This window comes from Hypomesus nipponensis, chromosome 10 (genome assembly GCF_054491055.1).
Source record: "Hypomesus nipponensis isolate SF chromosome 10, ASM5449105v1, whole genome shotgun sequence".
Lineage (NCBI taxonomy): Eukaryota > Metazoa > Chordata > Actinopteri > Osmeriformes > Osmeridae > Hypomesus > Hypomesus nipponensis.
This window is the reverse complement of record NC_140370.1, coordinates 9,109,813-9,131,418: the sequence shown is the minus strand read 5'-3', so window position 1 is coordinate 9,131,418 and position 21,606 is coordinate 9,109,813. Positions and strand designations below refer to the sequence as shown.

The 21,606-nt window shown below is 40.7% G+C and overlaps 2 protein-coding genes across 5 annotated transcripts; one reads left to right on the top strand and one right to left on the bottom strand.

Annotated features, from left to right (window-relative positions):
* Positions 1-731: 731 nt before the first annotated feature.
* crfb16 (cytokine receptor family member B16) lies at positions 732-5,472 on the top strand. Its single transcript, XM_084708129.1, has 7 exons — positions 732-992; positions 2,427-2,550; positions 2,747-2,937; positions 3,226-3,350; positions 3,662-3,827; positions 4,275-4,423; positions 4,535-5,472. The coding sequence occupies exons 1-7, from the start codon at positions 929-931 to the stop codon at positions 4,631-4,633; spliced, it is 918 nt and encodes a 305-aa protein (XP_084564255.1). The 5' UTR covers positions 732-928; the 3' UTR covers positions 4,634-5,472.
* slc39a6 (solute carrier family 39 member 6) lies at positions 5,466-13,097 on the bottom strand. 4 transcript variants are annotated; one of them, XM_084708125.1, is made up of 12 exons: positions 12,966-13,097; positions 11,897-12,090; positions 11,134-11,776; positions 10,749-10,905; positions 10,298-10,390; positions 9,878-10,047; positions 9,344-9,535; positions 9,060-9,144; positions 8,518-8,958; positions 7,923-8,003; positions 7,604-7,794; positions 5,466-6,927 (listed from the first exon to the last, which is right to left on the bottom strand). In XM_084708125.1, the coding sequence occupies exons 2-12, from the start codon at positions 12,085-12,087 to the stop codon at positions 6,775-6,777; spliced, it is 2,397 nt and encodes a 798-aa protein (XP_084564251.1). In that variant the 5' UTR covers positions 12,088-12,090; positions 12,966-13,097; the 3' UTR covers positions 5,466-6,774. The 4 variants fall into 4 exon arrangements, with proteins under 4 accessions (XP_084564251.1, XP_084564254.1, XP_084564252.1 ...); XM_084708128.1 differs by having other exon boundaries at positions 8,518-8,913; XM_084708126.1 differs by lacking the exon at positions 12,966-13,097 and adding an exon at positions 12,631-12,803.
* Between the last annotated feature and the right edge of the window lie 8,509 nt (positions 13,098-21,606).

Here is a 21,606-nt window from a genome sequence, read left to right as displayed (position 1 = left end):
CTTCATTGGGTTTCAGGGTAAAAAGAAAAATAAACCATAGAGAGACAGGGAATGAAAGCTTGAGTCTTTATGCTTTTATGGTTTTATGGCTCTAGTTAATGGTTGATCATCAACATGAGTCCAAAGTCTGCTTTTTCTCCTCTCTCTCAGGCCCACATTTGTAAACTCACAAACAGCTTCATAGTCCAAATGTGAAAGAGAAATAGATAGATGAAATGTTACAAATGTTACCCAAGTAGGAGCGTTTAGAAATTTGAATATAAGTTTACAATGCACATATTATAACAATGTTTAACAAGAGGATAGTTTTCTCTTTTTTCATCCATGCCTGATTTGCGCAGCCTGACTTTTACAGCACAGCATGTACTCTCTTTTCTAATTTCTTGCCATGGTGAGAAATAAGGATCCTTTCATGTTTTCAGAATGGAATCCTGGCACAAGTGCAGGCTTATCTGAGATTACACTGCCCCCTGCTGAAGCCTGACTGAAACACAATGCTTCAGCTCAATTTTTGGCCTATATATTTTGTATGGTGCTTGTGCATGTGTTGTAGAGTAGAGAATGTCAAACAGGCTTTTCAACTATGATTTCAACAGAAGTATCAGTCATTCCAGTTTGTCAAAGGAGATGCATATTTTAAATATGCATAATACAACAGCTACACTTCAAGCACCGCAGCCAAGCTTAAACATTTAGCTATGAAGTATTCTTCTGGTCCAAGAGCTGTTTGAAGTACCGGTACTACTAACAATCAACCATGATCATGTTTAGGTACAGATGACATATTTGATCATGGTTGATGGGATGACAATGCTACAAAGATAAGTAGAGTTTGATGGAGTTGAGAATGATGGTCTAGTGGATAGTCGTGGACAGAGTAAGTGCAAGAGAAGATTAAAGGAGCACTTCTGGTTCATAGAGCAGAGCTATGGTAATGAGAAGAAGCTTTTTAAAAAGTGTGCTTCTGCTGGTCCTCAACATCCTCACAAAATGTAAGTACTGTTTGGAAAAAAACATGACATGTCATTGAGGTATTTGAATATACAAATATATATATATATATATATATATATATATATATACAGTACTGTGCATTAGTCTTGGGCACCCAAGATTTTTTACACAAATAATGTCTTGCACTGTATTTCTTCAATGAAATGCTACAGCTTTTCTTGAATTACCTGTTTCGATGAGGACGGTGTGTACACGTAGGCAGCTTTTATGATTCATATTTAATTCGTGATTAAGAACAACACAGGAATTGCGCAAAGCAGATTGTTAATTAGTAGGCGACATCTCTGGTGTCTCGTCGGTGAGGAGGCAGATGAGGATACTTATAGTGATGCAGAAAGTTTTGTACCGTACCTATTTGTAGTAAAAATACATTAGAATTATAGTGAATGAAAATTTAATGTTGCTAAATGTGTTCGTTTAAGTGTATCATATTTGAATGCAACATTTAATCCAAGAAATATATGTAATATACATTTTTTATTTGTGCAGCAGTATAAAAGTGCAATTTTGCACTTTGCATATATATATATATATATATATATATATATATATATATATATATATATATATATATATATATATATATATATACACACATGGGGAAGCACAATTTTAATTGTCTGTATCATTATTTGTTGCATGGTCTGATTGACAACAAAGTTCATTTTGACTTTGACTGACTACATAGGCTATCAACATATTTGCACTTTAAAAGGTTTTCTATTCTTGAGACAGACATGTACATTTTTATTAAATGCAAGTGCTAACTATACCCTTCATGGAAAACTATAAAAAATACTATGGATACTATATGATCAATAAATAAACACTATATGGCCCCAAATAAATGTATACCTACCCATCAAACTCTGTGGTGAGTAATGCAACTGATGATAAGTGATGTCATGCTCCAGCCCTCACCGGCCCTTCTCTGTGAGTTTGTTTGGTCTACACTTTGCGGCCAGGCTGTTCCTAGATGCAATAATATTCACTATGACATATCTAGTAAGGCAGAAATCTCACAAACAGACTTGTGGCAAATGTGGCATCCAATAGCAGTGTCACGTGTAATGTCACTGAGCTCTTCAGTACAACCATTATACTGCCAATGGCCGCGTTTCCCAGATTTGTTAAGAAGCTCTTCTTCTTAACGAATCTGGGAAACGTGGCCACTGTCCATCTGTGGAAATTCCATGGCTATGTGTTGGATTTCATGCATCAGTGAACTGATTGGTGTGATTGAAACACCTGAATTCAATAATTAGTGGGGTTGTCCGCCTACATTTGTCCATACAGTGTATCTTTTTTTCACATATTGAAATAATTCAAATTCCAAAGACAAATGCAGACCATCTGATTATATTTTACTAGTTCATCTTTCAAAGTCAGTTTTTCTGTTTCTTCATATTTAGGTGTCTGGCTGTTGCCTTCCCCAAGGGATGTCACCATCAAGTCAATAAACCTTCGGCATGTGCTTAAATGGCGCCCCCCATCGTCAATCTGTAGCACAACTATGTACAATGTACAATTTCAAGGGTGAGTCTGTCACCTCCTAAACATTACAGGAATGTGTTCAAGCATGTTCATGAGAAAACTCCCTTATTATCTCCAGGGTTATCTCTTGACTTGCTTCACAGGTTTTTTTATAAAGGCTTTAGGATTTGATTTCATGATTTTAGGGATAATTGAAATAGGCCAGTGTGACTTTGCGTTGATGTTTTGTCCCCCCCAGAGAGTTTGAGCTGAGTTTCTTGAATGGAAGCTGGGAAGATGTGCCTAAATGCCAGAAAATAACCCAAAATGAATGTGATCTGACCCGTGACCTCAGCTCAGACTCTGACTACAACATCCGTGTACGGGCAGAGTGCAATAACAGAGTCTCACGATGGTCAGAGCTCCACAAACCATTTAACCGGAGAGACAGTAAGGAATTGTGGGACATGAGTCCCTTTGAAGCTACTGACACCAACTGGTTAAAGCAGCAACCAGTTTATCTTGTTATCTATTTTATTGACTTATGAATCATTTGAGAATTATTATGGCTTTTGACACATTTCACTTGTAACATTCATATCCAACATTAGAGGACTTCAATAACTTCAATTCAGTTCATTATGTAAAATGTGTCATTTGAATCCAACACCTTGATGACCTTATAAGCTTGCTTGATTTACTGGAGTAAAACTGAGAATTTATTGCCCCCCACAACAGCAGTCCTGACTGTTCCTGATATGAATGTGACAGCAATGGGAGATTCCCTAATGGTGACATTCCAAAACCTGCCCCCTACTGGAGAAGTCAAAGTGACAGTGTGGAAGACAGGAGAGGAACTCAGGGTGAGTCTGACCTGCTTAATTTCGATTTGATGATGGCATCGTGGGTGTGCAGCGTGGAAAATATGCCTCGAAAGACTAGATAAGAACCATTGCATTAACAAAAAGTGTCTACTCTTAGTGTCCAGTGTATCAGGGGTTACAGATATATGAATTTGTGATGTAGTCCTGCTTGAGTAAATGTTGTCTCCTTTGTTTGTCTTTATTCCATATACCTTTTCTAGGTTAACTGTTGGGTCAATGGTAAAGGATCATGATAATAAGGCTAATACGAAACAACATTAAATTCACCTTACTCTCTCTCTCTCTCCTAGACTAAAACATATGTCATTCCGGTGGAACAGAAGAATCTCCACATCCCCTACCTGCAGGAGGGAGCAAAATACTGTATCAAGGCCCACACACACCTGGACTCCTACAGCAGGAGCAGCAGCAGCACGGACACACAGTGTGTCAACATCACAGGGGGGCGTTCTACAGGTAAACATCACACACACAAACACTGATCATGGAATTGAACTTCAAATGGTTGCTGAAAGCCTTGCAATCAGTAACCATTGCTTTTTTAAATGAATGCACCACACTAATGTGTGGGAACATGGCAGCAGCCTTTTTATAGTTTTTCATGTCATGATGGTGATCAACAACTAAAAAGTGCCCTTGAGGAAAGCTTATTTGAGATGCATGCTTCACTTAAGATGTTGCTACAATTGTTGCACAATCCTAAATTGATGTAATGTTGTGGTTACGATGATGTTATTATACCACTCGACTGTTTGAATGTGCTCATTAAAAGAACATAGTTGGAGGAACAACATAGAGCAAGTTATTTACAACAGATCTACATGTACAAAACTCCCGGATGCTGTGCTCTGGTTGATGTACAACAGGTCAACTGTTATAGTAATATCAACATTGTTTTCTCAGGTCACACTGCACCTTGGCTGAAGCCTACTACTGCTACTGTTGCAGTGATACTTGTATGCCTGTTATTTGCTCTGTTTGGATCAGCGGTCCTTTGCAATCCAGAGGACTGTCAAGCCTATTTCCACAAAGAACCCATGCCTGCCTCACTGGTGGTTATTATGTTAACTTATTCATAACACACTCTTTACTGAATGTAGTGGCAGTTCACAACTAAAAATGTACCCTTGAAAACTGTCAATTTTGTATTTATTTTTTTACAGAGGATGGATCTCTCAGTCACAATATCAAAGCTCCAACTACCGAAGGAAGAGCTTAATGAGTCAATCCATTCACTTCTGCTGATTGACCGACATACTTAACCAACTGAAAAGGTGGAAAGACAATGAGTGAGGAACATGAGTGACACTTACAAACCAGAACAGAGGACACTGGTGAATGCGGTTTCATTGTTACAGTACTGAAGAACTTGGTGGAACAGTTTCGTTACAACCACAAAATGTGGAGAATGTGATGACAACTGACACATATGCCAATATATATATTTTTTACTAAGATTGAATGTCAGGAAATGTGTAAAACTTAGTTGAATGTATTTGGCCGAGATGTATGTCAACTTACAACTTTAACTGTAGACATTGCATTGTAATTGATTGCATACATCTCTTCAGATATGCAATATCATCCTCAAATATTTGACAACCAGCTAAACTGGCTGCCTCAATTTTCTATACGGGAAACATAAAACATTAAAATGCAGTTTTTTCTGGGATCAACACTGATAATATCACCTTTTCTGGGGGGCAGGGGATCTGACTAAAATAATAAGTCTGCTCAATACCACAAATAAAGGTGTATTTGGTGTAGTATTTCATGCATGTTTTATGTTTGGGAGTAAAATGTCTTCCTATTTATATTCATGTTTCTCCTATATCCATCTGAACTGAAATACAAGAGATTGTTTCATACAAGAATGTGTACCAGTCTAATTCACTGTACCTTTTAGTTATATTGCTTCCAGAGAACATAGAACACGGGATGTGTTCTATGATTCCCATTCAGAATCTTTATATTTCACAACATACGATTTAGAACTTGCTTGAAGTCCCTAAACCATTATTAATTAAAATATTTCTCTTTCCCACTACTACTGCTTGGATTCACCAAAAACGAAGGGTATCAGTGCGAAAGGAATTGTAAGCAACTATGTTTTATTATGCTCTGGAATGTAAAACACAAAAACCTTAAGTGTACATTACAGTCAATAGCATACAAATTTCCCTTCATGATGTATGTCTCTTTAAGAAATGTGAAACATAAAAAAACTAGCAACTAGACAATCAAACCCAGGCTCTTTAAACACAGTGTGAATCATTGGCACAATAACTTAACAGCTGGTTAATGACATGCTCCTTCCATTTTCTACACTTTGTTACCAATAGCATAGCTTAAAAATAATAATAAAAGTAATTGAAACATTCAAATTTCATCCTTTTTTTTTTTTTTTCTTAAGTCAAGTTATACAACAATTTGCAAAGCAACGACTTACAACATTTACAAGTTTGCCTGTCCTCTACAAGGACAACGTAACGGACAACTCTGATCACAGTGTTTTGGACTGAGGACCCTTTTCCAGAACAGAGGTAAGCAATGCACTTGAATCTGTGGTAACTGTGCAGTTGCTGAGATGTACTGTGGTCAAAGGAAGTGATGAGGGTACAGAATAATAACGTACCAAATTACTCCACATTGCTTTACAAAAGCAAAAGTTCTGGCCACAAAGTACAAATGTTCTGGTAGCTACCAATAACAGCATGGATTTTGAAACACGTATTAAGGCGAAACATTATGCCTTATATTTTAATTGTCTCATTGGTGTAACAGTACCCCAACATAAAAATAATTTAGCCTAACATCCTGATTCCCACAAATAAAGCTTACCCCAACATATCAATTTTAGACATAGTAATACATTTGGTTGTTTGTCTTGATCAGTAGTAACGATTAACAATTACAACCTACAAGAGATTGTATACTACATATAAAAAAGTAACCTGATTAGATGAAGTCCACAAGACACAATTCAGGAAAATCATATTGCTTGGAATGGTATCAAATTGTGTGACCAAACACCTCTCCAGTGAGGTGAGAACCCACTTAACTAAAGCAGGCTCTATACTGGGGCAGAAACAATATCCTTAATCCAATGTGATTGCAGTAATCACAAGCTTTGAAGAAAAGCAATAGCTTTCACCCATACAATCATGTTAGATCATTAACTACAGCCCGAGTATTTGACGGTGTACTTTTAAAATAGAACAGGCCCCCGATGTTTGGTCAGCTAGTATCAGGATTTTTGCACAAAATGTATGGTCCCCAAAGAACCCCCTTTCTTTTCAATATGGCCCTTTGAAACATCATGCACTTGGTCATGGGACAATGTCAGAATACATGAAAGCCTCTACACAGGAGGGGCTTCTGGGTCCTAGTTTTGAAAACCATGTCATATACTGATGTCCAGGTGGATTTTGTGTTCAAAGATGGCAATGAGGAGCATGATGGCAAAGCCCAGCAGAATGCCTGCGTTCTGGAGCAGGAAGAATCCACAGTGGCTGAAACCATGGTCCCCTGCGTCGTTGTGGAGCATCTCAGGAACCTGTAAGCAGCAGCACAACCTTTCTTAATATTAAATTGGTAGTTTATCATCCTTTACTTGACCACTGAAATCACTTGCATGGAAACTGAGACAGGGGATTGATACAGTAATTTTGTTGTTGTTGATATAAAACCGTTTGTTCTTATTTATCAGAAATTGCTACACTGTAGGGTTGTCAATGGCCATGTCTGCCAATGGCCACTAGGCGTCAGACGTCATTGAAAATAAACACCTATCCTGGGCTGAGCGGCACATGTTAATGACAGCACTATTCTCAGGTTTTTACTGTCGGACAGTGAGTGTGCGTGTGTGTACATGTGTGTGTGTGTGTGTGTGACTGTTTATTCTCAGACACGTGTGTGTGAAGAGGCCATTTGGTTTTGAAGGCCAACTCCTCGCAAAGCTAAGCACAACTTGACACCTTGTTCACTTTGAGCAATTCTTTTTTTAACTAGACATGCTGCATCTGCATAACAGGTGGTGTTGATTCGTGGCCAAAACATGTGAGAGAAAAGATCGATTTGTCATATTCGGACCTGTGCATAACTGAAAAGGCCAGCTAGAAAGGCCCTTGTATGATTCGCTACGCCCCGCCAGTCTTATTTTCCACATCCATGTCTTGCCTGGTTCATGGAGAAAGTAAAACAGCCCAATGCCACATGTTCAAGTGCCTTACCATGTCCACCAAGGCCACATACATGAAGAGCCCTGCAGTGAGGGCGAAGATCCACATGGACACATTCTCAGCATAGTGTCCGATGAGGATGCCTGGGATCATGCCAAGGTAAGCCATCATAGCAGACAGCACGTTGTAGAGAATGGCCTGACGCACGGTCATGCCAGCTTTTAGCAGCACAGCAAAGTCACCTGCAAAACACAGACATGAGCCACAAGGACCAAGACCTCCAAACAGTACTTTGATTAGTACTCAATACAGTTTTCATGAAATTGAGGGTAAAAGGGTCAAAAGGTTTTGAATTTATTCTGAGACTTACCTAACTCATGAGGTAGTTCATGACAGAACACAGCTACAGATGTACTGAGACCGCTGGATAGGCCTTCAGTGAATGCTGCACCTGTATGCATCAGATAATAATGTATTCACACAGCAGATGCTTTTATCGCAAGGGACATGCAGGGGGGAGTATTTACTTACAATGTTTTCTATGTACTTAAGGTGTTTTTTACTATTTTCTGTAGGTAAATGGTAGTTACCATAACGGATGACTTCCAGGATGGAACTGTTAAACATACCTTATTCTAAGTCAATACTACATCAGATGACACAAAAAACATATGCTGTGTTTGATTGTGCTCATCACCTCACTCTTCCATCAAGTCCTGCACTAAAAGACTATCCTGTTTTGTATGTCTTCGTGGCCACATGACTAGGCTAAGATTCCTGGTTCACTTTAGGTTTGCTAATCAAGGTGGTAACATCTGTCTGTTTAGAAGGTTTCAAGTTCTTGAAAGTTTGTGCAGCTCCTCCATCATCCATGCACAAGTTTCTCTAAGCCTCTCAGTGCCGAGCAGAGACATCTCGACATTCTTACCCCCTCTTCTGAGAGCGGAAACATAACATGAGCGTACCTATGGCCAGGCCGTCGCTGAAGTTGTGCAAGCCGTCCCCCATGATGACCATCCAGGCGAGGGCGGCCACGCCCGCCTGCTGGAAGTGCTGCTCCGAGTACGAGTGGGAGTGGCTGTGCGGGTGGTGGTTCTGGGAGTGGTGGTGGTGCAGGATGTGGTGGTAGTCGTGGTGATGGTGGTGCATGTTGTCGGGCTGGCCCACCGTGTCGTGGAAGTGTGAGTGGCACTTGTTCTCGCACTCCTCGGCCGTGTAGGGGCCCGAGGCCGAGGCGTAGCCCTCCGGGGTGATGACAACGGCAGGGGGCGCTAGCATCACCTGCTCCTCCTCCGCCAGGCTGCCCCCGTGGACACTGTCGCCGTGGTCGCCGAATATGCTCCCGCCATTGGTTTCCAAATCTGTGGACGTTTTGAACCCATTTGTGCCCAATACTTCTACGAAATCTATAGATCGTGACAACAAATGAGATTATTGGTATCGCGTAACAAACGTGCCATGCTAGTCTGGCTTTCCAGGTTGACAAGGACAACATTGTCTAACGTACCCTCAGTTGGCTTCAGGTCGTTCTCCTCCAGTGCAGGTAGTTTCTCAGTCTCCACCTTGTCTTCGGGAGCCCATTTTTTCGGAACCTGTTGGATCAACACGGCCTAAAGTCAACGTTGAAACTAAACAATTCCTAGCCTTAAAAAGAAACGTGTGTGCGCAAAACCATTATGGACGACACCCCGCCACTAAGCTTGAGCAGGTAAAACAAATAAAACAGGTGTAATCCATCGGGATCGAAACCTTTAATAATGGATGTAAAACAACGCCATGTTGATCCCTGACCTTCTTCTTCCTGTCCTTGTACATCTTGCCCAACGTGAGGAAATGTTCAATCAGGAACATGATGTAGACTCCACTGAGAGCCGTCAGCCCCTTCCACACCGGGTCCAGGTCATACAGCTCGTCCTCCTCCCCATGGGAACCGTGTCCAGATGTCTCATTCAGATCATGGTGATGCTGGTGGCCTCCCTGGGACTGTTTGGGTCAGACGGGGATGTTCATGTTAAGCTCTCTGCATGATGTACATGATATTCCAGCAATATCACAAGATACTGCAATGACGATTCTATAAGCAGCATGAGACACTGAACAAGAACGTCACTTTTTTAAATATATATTTTTTAGTACGTCTTCACTTAAGGTAAGTCAAACTAAAAGTAGAGCTTGACTTAAGATCTGAAGAGCTAAAAGCATGGTCCTACACACCCACAAAACACACAAGAGGGACGTGTAGGGTGCGCAGTGGATCTATGAGACACTTAACACTTATGACTTCTGATCCACTGACTCGAGCGTCAGCTGACCAGCGTCACTCACGTGGGGGATGAGGTGCAGGAAGGCGTCTCCACTGAGCGTGCCCACAGCCAGGGCCACCAGGAAGCTGAGCAGGAACTTGAAGAACACTCGGTTCATCAGGGGAATGAGCACCACGCCCGCCAGGGACAGCAGGCTGATGACTGTGATGGAGACGATGCCTCCGACCCATGCTGGAACAAACACCCATGTACACGCACGCACACACACCTTTTTCAGGTTTGCAACTTCAGTACAAGTTCCGGTAGGAGTTAACTTAAGAGTTCACATGTAGAAGGAGCCTAACTCTTAAGACTAGGGTGTTGCAGATATTAGAACTGAACTCTGGCTTTGTAAACCTGTGGTGTAGGAGCTACCAGTTTGACAATGTTCACTACTGTTGTATTTAGATGTCTGCTCAAGGTGAGATTAGCATTGTCTTACCTGCAGCAATGGAGTGTTTGTGGTTTTCGTCATATTCAGTCTCGTTGTGGTTGTGAGGGTGATGATGACTGTGGTGGTTGTGCAGCTTATGGTCTGCGACAGAAGAAAGCATTCCTTGGATGAGCAAGTCTTGAGTGCATTTAGAAGCAGTCATTCCCATGCTAGTGCTTTAGCCATAATCACAATGTGTCATTCTGACAAAACCTTACATCTGAGAGAGAGCTCACTTACAAAAGTGTTCTCTTCGTGTGCAAAACGTTTGTCAGTAAAATTCAATTGTTAAGAAAGCAATCTTCTTTTTGAGCAAGACAAACGGTCTTCCCATTGATGTAACTCTTTGTGCTGTCGTTCATACATTATCTAAATGTTCCAAAGATATCAGGAAGCTCAAGGTCAGTGAGAAGGGACAGGTCACCTCCCCCTGTCCTGTGTTGCATAAAGCCCCTCACACCTGTCTCTTCGTGCGTGTGGTTGTCACCATGCCGTATGCAGGACTTTTTGTCAATCTGGTTGAGGAGGGCAGGGCAGAGGTAGCTGAAGTCTCTCATAGTGAGGACCCCCTCTTTGGTCATCCCATGGGAGGTCAAGAGGCTGGAGGCATTAAGACACTGGAATATGAAGAGTTACATTGTAAATAAGGCATGCATCACACAAAAAGAAGGTTGCATATTATTTTGATTTAAAAAGACACATTTTAAAGCATGGGCCTTCATGAAACTTTGTGGGACAGCAAATATAAATATTATGACTGAGAACTAACCCTAACCCCCGAGACAAAGTACTGAATGAAACAGTTAGACAATTATTCAATAACAAATATTCAATATTATTCTTACCTCGCCCTTGTCCTCTACATGGTCAAGACTTTGATTAAGGTGCTCATCATGATCATGCAAGTGCTGGTCATCAGAACCTTCCAGGCTCATCACAGGTGGCTGGGTTTGGTCCTCTGAGACCAGCACATTGCTCACATGTTCCGTCATTTCTCCCTCTGGGATATTCAGGTGCGTTTGATTGACAACAGGACCCCTGTCCTGGGACAGGTCATCGTCTGCCTCCCTGCGCCTGCGTCGCTCTACGGACTTCACCACCACGTTGGTGGTGTACGTGGGAGTGGTGCTCATCTCCTGACCAGAGGTGGTGGTCTTCTTCACATACAGATTGTGGTGGGCGTCTGAGTTCTCCACCTTCTTCCCCGGGGTGGGCTCCTCTTCTTTGGGGACCTTCGGGTCCTTAGGGGCTTTTTTGGGCTCGGTGGTTTCTGAATGACTGTGTTTTTGCCGTTGGTTGCTGTTGTGATGATGGTGTTGATGGTGTTGATGGTGGTGGTGATGGTGGTGTGTGTGACCATGTGCCTCAGCATTATCATCTTCTGCTTGCTCGTGGTGTTGAACCAACTCTTTACGAATACGGTCAAGGCCCACACTTTGCAGCAGACGCTTCAGACCGGATATAGAAATTGTTCCATTTTCCCCGTACCTGTTTAGGTCAGATAGATCTTCATTACTACAGTTAGTTACATGGACGTGCAATGATGCATATCAAACAGCCAGTGTAACAATAAGCATGGAATAATTGGGCTCCATTACTATTGCATACCTGTTGAACAGAGCCTCCAGGTGCTGGCGTTGCGTCTGCTCTGCCATCTGACTGTCCACTGTGGGCAGAGGGTGGACTCCCGTCCTCTCCCCCGAGACTGTGCTGCATTCTGGACCAGTGGTCCCATTACAGTATGGCCAGAACAGTGTAAGGATACACAACACTGCCACTGACCACCTCTGCGCTACCATCCCCTTTAAAATGAAAAAATATGTTGTATAGCAATGCCATTTTAACCGTTGTGTGAGTGCCGGTGATAGCTAGCAAATATATTTTACTTTAGTACAGTATAACTACAGTTGCAGTAGTAAAAGAATGGATGTTGCTAGCTAGTTGACATGCTTGAGTTGTTCACCTGGGAACTGACTCGCTATATATCTAACTTAACCTTGTTGGCTATTCATAACCTGACAAGGCGTTGAGTTTCTCTACATTAGGTGCTAACAGGTTGAGAGAGTAAAATACAATCTACAAATCCTCATGACGCGATCATACCTACCTACTGACTGTAGCCTAGTTAGCAGTTAAGCTAGCTGAAAACTACTGTACAACATTGCCGATACAGTACGAGGCAAGCTTCCATACCATAAACAACACGTCGCTGAGACTCGACTGTCTCTGAAGTTAGATAGCTAGCTCCCATAAAAGATGTTGCCATTGCACGTGTTAGTTCTAATCATGCATTGGAAATATAGTAACCTAAATCAACAATAATGCGCAAATCTGGGCCCCACCTTGGCCTTGCCATATGCTACGGCCTGGCAAGTGAGTCTGTTAAGATAAAAAGCAGACCATGCGAGAATCCTGTACTATTGACAGGATGTCTGCTGAAAAACACAACATATCTCGTCGTCGTTGGTTAACATTCAACATCAAATGTGAGCGCCACAAACTGAATGTATGCACTCTGCACTTGTACCAGGGGCCGTGTGCAGACTCGAACGTCAAACTGTATTTACCGGAAATTACTCAAATCCATTGAACAAAGTGGAATGCACGCGGTACGCCCTCTCGCCGTAAACACAAAGGACATTCATTGATTCAATTTAGTATCGCAGCAAGAACTTACACAAATTATTGGTTTCGTTGATCCGTGCGATCTTTGTGATTCTAGTACGAAGACAGATGTACAGAACTGTTTGGATTAAAATCCTCCTTTTCCTCGCGGCCCACTTGAGGTAGTGTCTGGAGGAGGCTGAGGATACGTGTGATTGGGCAACCGAAGAGACATGTGATGAAGGACGATTATTCATGTAGAAACGTCCCCCCCCCCCCCAAAAAAAAAAAAATGTTACTCATGCTTATGCTTTTGGGACTGTTTACCCATAACACCATTATTGATTGTTAGTTACAAGATTTATAAATAAAAACTGTAGTTTACTGTTAGCTACAATATGTCAATCATGTGTTCTACGTTGTAAACATCTCTAATGTTGGATATTCAGCCATTCAACATACACTTTGTCACTTTCTCTACGTATTTTTCCCTTTTAGCCCTCACAATCTTCAAATAAGGGAGCGTGTGCATGTGTGTGCGTGTGTGTGACCTGCTGTAGTCTATCAGTTGGGGTGTTGGGAGGAGGTCACTGACAGGCCTTCATTAACTATTCATGCTTGGTTTGAGGGTTATAATAATACAGGTAAAAAGATCACTCAGCGAGGGCGTCTCACACATTCACATTTCTAGAAATATTTTAGTTTGAATAATAACCACACACAAAAAAGAAAATCACACTATGTGTACGTTAAAACTTGTAGTCTTTCTTTCCACATCAATCAAACATCTTAATTATGTTTTGGTTTGGTTACATGGAAAATCCTTTTATGTTAGTTTCTGTTCACTGGACCCTCTGATGTGGCTGCCAGTCTATGTCCCTTCAGCCAAGTAGCAAGTCTTGCCAAGACACACAAGGGAACATTGTGGCATTGTGGAATGCAGGAAAACCAGACAGTGGGCAAAGATCCTTCTTCAGTGTTCTACAGTATTGATTTGTTTGCAACCACTGTTGATGAATTTTTTAAAATGGTTTTGGGTTGACCCATTTCTCATACCATATCAACTGCCATCGCTGACAGTGCCATGTTTCCCATACTTAAAATGGTTCATACATAGAGACAGTATTGCTTGTCTTTTTCTCATTTAATTATTAATTCTGATTCTTGTTTGTTTGACCAAAATAGTATTTTTCTCAAAATCTCAAAATTGTGTTTTACACCAATACAAAACTAAATCCAGTGTGTTTGTCTTTGAGTTTAAATATCGCTTAGAATTAAGTCGGCACTTTCTCTTTGGCCTTTAGTAAGAATCTTTCTAAAGCTTAAATTATGTATATGAGCAAAGTGTAGTGACTTGTATTGCACTTATGTTATATAGTGCACTAGTACTACAGACTCTAACCAAAAACACTAGATAACAGAAAAAGGTGATGTATTAAATCGTCCTGTAATACTATATGAAACCACCAGAGAGCACTCCAACTCAATGTAGTGCACTCGCTTTACCATGCCCTCCCAGCAAAGTCGCTGTGTGATGAAAGAGGGATAGCTTCATGTTTGTTCTGTTCTATGTAGTTTTTTCAAAAGGAAATGAGTGTTACTTGTGGGCATCGTGAATACATATAATGTTATAATTTGAACATCTGAAAATGCAATGTACTATGTATTTTAGATGATAAACCATTCTTTTAACCCATTGGATTACACAAATTACATAAAGATAATGAAAAATAACAGCATCGAGTTTTTTTTTTAAGAAGAGTTTGCAATTAAAGATCATTTCACAGTCTATCTACACTCTATACACACCAAACCTCATTCTTCAAATGAAAAACAAATATATCTGCGTTTTCATTAGGCAAATGTACCTTTCCCGACCACACTCCCAACAGTCTATCAATCACCTCTTCCACACTACCACGCTTCCCCAGTCTACTGACCCTTACTCTTTGAACTTTGTGCTCAACAAGCACACACACAGACCCTCAGTGGAGTTAATCATACCCAGATCCCAGTGTTAGACTTTTAGGGTACTTCAATCCACCCTGGCCCCCTACCGCCTCCACCCCCCCCCCCCCCACCCTCCCGAGGGAATTATATCCTCTTTGAACGTCCTGCAAACCGACCCCTGAGGAACATCCATAGTGGCCATTGGGGTATAGGGGTGCTAACCTGCTCCTGATTACGGTTGGGGGGTGACCCCCAGACACCAGACTGGCCCCAACATCCACCCTGTGTAACCTCATCGGTCAACAAGTGCATCAGTCACCTTAATGAGCAGCAGAGTTCTATTTAGAGAGAGAAAAACAAAGAAAGGGCTAGAATGTGCGAGAGAGAGAGAGAGATACAGCAGAGCGGAGAAAAGAAGAGGAAGAAAGACAAAAAGAGAGGTGGGTCATAGGAAGTGCAGCTAGGGGGTAATGAGAGCATGAGACCAAAGGTGAAGGGTAAACCAGGTGTTGGAGAGAGGTCCAATTGTTAAAGATCATTCTTGCTATGTGTTCACTTTATGCAAAAGGGAAGCTACACATGTGCCTGCCTAGCAAGCAACCCTTTATGGGATTCATAAAAGTTGAGGGGACATTGTAAGGGGAGGTTCGATGTTTACCATGAATATCATGCCTGCTGTTCTCATTTGAAGTGTGGTTCTATTATTCAATTTTAATGTTACATTCTGGTAATTATTACACACTTAAGAAAAACACAATTCCCCCTCAAAAGACGCTGGAAACATTTTAATTAGTGACCACAATAGCATGAAGTGAAAATTAAAGCTTATGGCGTGGGATTTGTTTAAGTGGGTTGGGAGAAAATCCTCCTTCTGTTAAGGTTTTTACTGCTCTGCTTTCTGAAATGGTTTCTATATACACATTAAGATGATGGCAGAAACATTAGTGAAAACCTTAAAAACTTGACAGAAAATACATGAAGGGTACTCTTTAGGAACTGGGCACCAGCATTTTAAAGCAGACAAAAAAAGAATAAGAAGAACACCAAGGTTTTTGTAAGACAATGAGCACTTGGTTCAATAAGAAATAACTGCATTTCCCTTTTGTTAACAACATACAGTAAGTGATCACATGCCTATGAACATGGTTTGATTTGTTGACACGTGTTCACTCATTATGAACTGAATCATAATTGAAATGTGACACAGAATGTGTTGTGACGGTGACAGATACTCCTATTAATCATTCTAATGAACACATGCATTTGTTGATGAACAGATGTGTATTCAGGACAGTTTTGTGCGGTTTTGGCCAGTAGAGAAATGTAATATACATAGTGATGGTCTTTGCACAAAAACTTTTGCTGTATCAGAGTCTTGTTGTTATTCAATTATTCAAGCTTATTTTTCTTGGCCAGCTATATTTGCTTTGCTTTGCAGTATTTGGACAGTGGAGAGCAGAAAAGCAATTATTATCCCTGTGAGGGACAGCTGAATGGGGTTTTGTTGATATTCTCTGCTCACATGATTTTCAGAATGCTCCCTCAACTTAGGTGCAGTGTCTAACAACTTTACCAATCATTAACTTCAACTCTGTTTTCAGGGACAGTGAGACTACAGGGTGACCAGCACATTTGAAAGTCAATGTTGTACCTCTATCTAAGGAGGACTAAACGTCAAATCGTTTTTGACTACCGACTTGTGACACAATGGTACAGAAAACTCCTCATTATTATTACCTGCATTGCTAGAATAGTACAAATCAAACTGAAAATGGAATGCCACAAGTGTGCAACTAATATGGTCTGTTCATAGCACATCTTCATGTCTCTTCAGGCTGTGGCACTGGACCCTCATCTCCTTGATCTGCTGACAGCTCTCTGACACATGGCTGATGCAATAACACAATGATGAACTGTCGATATCACAAAGCATCTTATTATAGAGGCGCAAGATGAACGGATTGTCAGCAATCACAGTCATAGATGGAGGTCAGAATACAAGGAACTTGTACATGCGACAGACAGCCTGAGGGAATGTCCATCAATACAAAGATATAGAAGCTGTAGAAAAGCCCATAAAGGACAAAAACTGTTGTTCAATGTAATGAACTAGTTATAAAATGTGATTTGCTTGTATGTGACTTTTCATGGAATGGACAAAGCATGACCTGATCAAAAGCAATCTGTGTCCCAAAAGGCAAAGTAGCTCTCAAATGAAAAAATCTGTGATTTGTTGTAGGTTAGTGGATTGGTTTAATTACTAAAGGATTTTTTAAAAGTGTCATTTCATCCATAGCCACATGCACACTGGGAAATCTTGCATAACTGATTGCACTTCTACAGTAATTTAAATCAGTACCACTACAGCTAAAAATACCAGTGTACAGCCATGGCCCTGCAGTTAAAATGCAGAAGAAATCCACTCAGTATTTCAGTTGGAAGCCAAACTTTGTGCAGGTTGCATTTCAGGGAAAGGGGTGTGGGGGAAGGGGTATTAGAACCATGATTCAGCCACTGAACCATGTAGTCAGAGCAATATATGTATTAGATCCAAGATTGCTATTTGAGCGACTTGTTTCTTATAGGTCAACTCTGAGTTGACTCTATCACTTGTATAAGATCAATGGATGAAGCTCCTGTAATATGTGATCTTTTTATATGGGTGAATCAATTGTCATAGTGAGAGGTGGGGGAAGAAAGGGAGGTAGGGGTCAAAGGAGGGTGGATGGACATGGTGGTAGAAACTAGATATTGGTAGGATGACGGCACAATGTCTTTAAAATAATTTACTCCACGGGTTTGTCTTTAGTCTGCTTTGTTGATATATGGACTGCTTGAGAGAGTGGTCAAATTACAAGAATTTGATTCTAAACCTGTAGGCAACAATGGAGAGTCGTGTGGTATCGACAAACATTGATAATATCCACCATCTTATCACAGATTACACAAAAGGAGAAAATAGATTTTGAACATTTGAAACGTCAAAAGATACAAAATGCACAATGGTATGTTTATTGACAATGATGAAAAAGATAGTTATTGCGTATTGCTTATGCATCAGCGCTGGCAGGGGAAATAGCATTGTCAGGTTTATCATACACACCATTTCCTGAATCGCTTGTTTACCTGTGTACACAATAGGGTCATCCATTTCATTTTCCACTGTTTGCTCTGAGATGTGATGAGATGTATTGAATGACTGCTCATGCTGGACAAATCTGTCCGTAGGGGGGATTAGGGAAAATACAAGGCAAACATGCAGACTGGGGCTTAGTGACACTGGGTTTTACCCATAATCTCTGCTAGGAAAGAGCAGCGGGCACCTTTGCCAGTGGGAGCCACCAAAGACATAATGCCTATTTAACCTTGTTTATGGATTGGGAAAACCGGGAGAGAATTCCATGGTTATTCTTACTCCACAGGATGGGGTGCCTCCATGTGTGGCAAAGATGCAATTATGTGTAACATTAGTAAGGAGCAACACTCTAGTTATGTTCAAACATCCTGTAATGTCAAATCAAGCTGCTTCTATAATGCAACATGGTTTTGCAATTTGACTTCGGTGTAGTGACAGCTAGAGAATAATATTTCCATTCAAGAACTCAGGGAAAATTACTTACTTTATTACATTTCAAAGGTACTCACTGGTGACATTGTCTTTTACTACAAAGATTGCATTAACTTTATCTAACTCTCATTGAGACTGTCCTCTCAGTGGAGATGAAAATCTTTCATCATTCCATTTTTATATTTGATTATGTGGAATATTTAATGTAACAAAATGATCACTTTGCACCGGGTGACATTTCCTACTTTTACTGAAGGAGTTATTCATTTTTCATCTGGAAAAAAAAGTTTAAAATGTTATTAATTTAGCAGATGCTTTTATCTAAAGCAACATATACATAATGTATATAGAAAGTACAGCACAATGTAAATTATCAAAATTGCATATAGTTCTAGAAGTTGTGAGTTGTGCAGCTGTGCCTTAATTAAGGAATGGTTTGTATTTACCAGGCACATTGCAAACATCTCACATCTCAATCAGCTACCAGGTACGATGCGACAACAATTCAATCTCAATTGCACTGGAACAATAACCTTTAACTACAATAGTAGGCTACATAGTCAACGTCTTAAGTACAATATCAGACAATTTTGTAGGCGTAGTCTTTCACGAGACAGTGGTAAAACAAGATCTCAAATTACAACATTCAGAGAGGAAGCAAATTCACAGGTATCACAGGAAGTAAGATACTGCTAAGTGCTGCTTTCTGTGGCTGTAGGCCAAGCAAAAAGTTGTTTATCTAGGTGGAACTTGAAGAGGTAGGTCATGTGAGCTCATCGAAAGGAAAATCTAGGTTATTAGTTCCTATTGTACAACATGGTCTTGTCCCATTGTAATATGCTCATTGTTTTTTCTAACAATTCATTTATATAGATTGTGATGGTTACATAAAATTGATTCATTTATGTAGTTTCCGTTTGTAGAATTTATGAACATCCATGACATTTCACAGGTCACGGTCTTATATTTTATTACTGTGTCTTCGAACGACTTGTAAAAATATTATAACAGTCATCAATTATGTGCAGTAATGCATGAAATGGATGGATTTCATTATGCTTCAGTATTAATCTGATTCTTAACTGCATTTTTCTGATTCAGCAATAATGAGACTTTCCAACCTGTTACAATAAATAACAATAATGTAATTTTCATATAACAGAAAGTCATTCTGCGAAAGTCATCAGTTGCTCATCATCAAGTGATCACCTAGAGATGAGCAACAAAGAGTATTGAGATGGGTTGTATCAACTTCCAACCAACATTGGGTGTTTTTTTCATTTACTTTGTCTCTACAAGCATGTCTGAAATTGTCTAGGCACTTATACTAATGTTGAAGCTTTAGTTTGTGATTCCTAAGCTACATTGCTCCAAGCGGCAGGGCACCATGTAAGAGTTTGTCGGAGATGTTGGGTGATTAACGAGGGGTTAAACTCTACCCCCTGGTTATCCATGATGCTCTGGATTATCCCCTTCACTGGGGGTCTGCTGCCAGGATTGGCAGAGGAGAGTCCAGTGCAGATGGTGGAGTAAATTAGACCATGCACGCTATGATAGTTAGGATAGGGCGCCATGTACAGTATGTCCTTCCCTGTAGGGCCTGTAGACTTGTGTCCTTTCATAATGCACTGTGGGTAATGCTGCTTGAGACATTCCAGCATTGAGAAGTACATCTATCAGTGTATTTCTGCTCCAAAAAACATCAATATCAATTTGGCCTGCATATATGGGCTAAATAAGAAGATTCCACTGACTAATGACACAGTAATATAGCTATTACATTCCTCAAAAGCTTGATATGATAATCATCAAATGTCACAATTGTGTTTTCAACATTTATATATCAATTCACATTGCACTGGAGACAGATGGCTGAGCGGTTAGGGAATCGGGCTAGTAATCAGAAGGTCGCTGGTTTGATTCCCGGCTGTGCCAAATGACGTTGTGTCCTTGGGCAAGGCACTTCACCCTACTTGCCTCGGGGGGAATGTCCCTGTACTTACTGTAAGTCGCTCTGGATAAGAGCGTCTGCTAAATGACTGCATGTAAATGTATCACTGCTGCAATATGGCTGAATAATGGTTTGAGACAATTTCCCAGGAACGTCCAACAACATTGTGGACAGACACCCGGTGTCTGCCACTCCTACAATACCCTCATAAGCCAATTACGATAACTATCATGGATGTTAATCAAATTAGCATAGCTGATTTGCCAAAGCTGTATCCATTTAGAATCTGCAGTCCTCACTGCACGCTGTATTAGAACTGCTAACTGAAGCAGAGGGACCAGCAAATCAACTACACTCCATTCACCAGTGGCTGTCGTCAAGGATACCTTACCTTAGGGGGTTGGGACTACTGTACAATTGTGCTGTTAAAGGTGATATGAAGAGAATCAGTGAAATACACCGTACTAGACAAAGCTGAGTTGTACTGTCAGTTTTGGAGGAAGTGAACAAAAGCTATCTATGCAGGAAATAGGCCTATTCGGATGGCAGACCCAACATATGATAATAAGTATTATTTGCGAGTCAAGTATTGGTCTGGTGCTTGAAGAATGGTACACACCAACTGGAAAGCCACTCAACAGTAAGAACAGAAGATATTAAAGCTGTAGATTGTGAGAGTTTGACAGTAGAAAAAAAACAGGTGCCCAGACTGAGGGACTACCAACTATAGAAGAAAATAAAATCACCCCTCATAGCTTGGAATTGATCACTGCAAATGCTCAGTATGAAATGCCAAACAATACTTATCACGTTTGGGTATTTCACCATCTTTTCGGATTGTTCACTGTTGCCAGGAAATGGCAGCTACTTTCTTGAAGAGCTCTGTGCTGTGGCATAGTGGCCAAAGGTTGTGTGATATACATTCTTCACTTCTCAAGGCATTCTGTTTCAGTCGCTATACCAATTCTGTCAGCTTCACTGTGAATAATTCTGGAAATCTCAGCATAGCCTTAACACCCATAGATGCTAATATGAGTGGTTTAGAACAGCCTAGCTAGAGGCTGTGACCTCTGGCAGTCAGTGATGGTTCTCCAAGAGATCTGTGGAACTGCTACTATGAATGGTTGCATAATTCAACAGTAGACTACGACAAATAGCTTTAAAGTTAAAAATCCCAACCTAAAGAAAGCTGTATCACCACTGATGAAGAATCTTTGAGAGTTATGGGCCAATTTGCGAAATAAG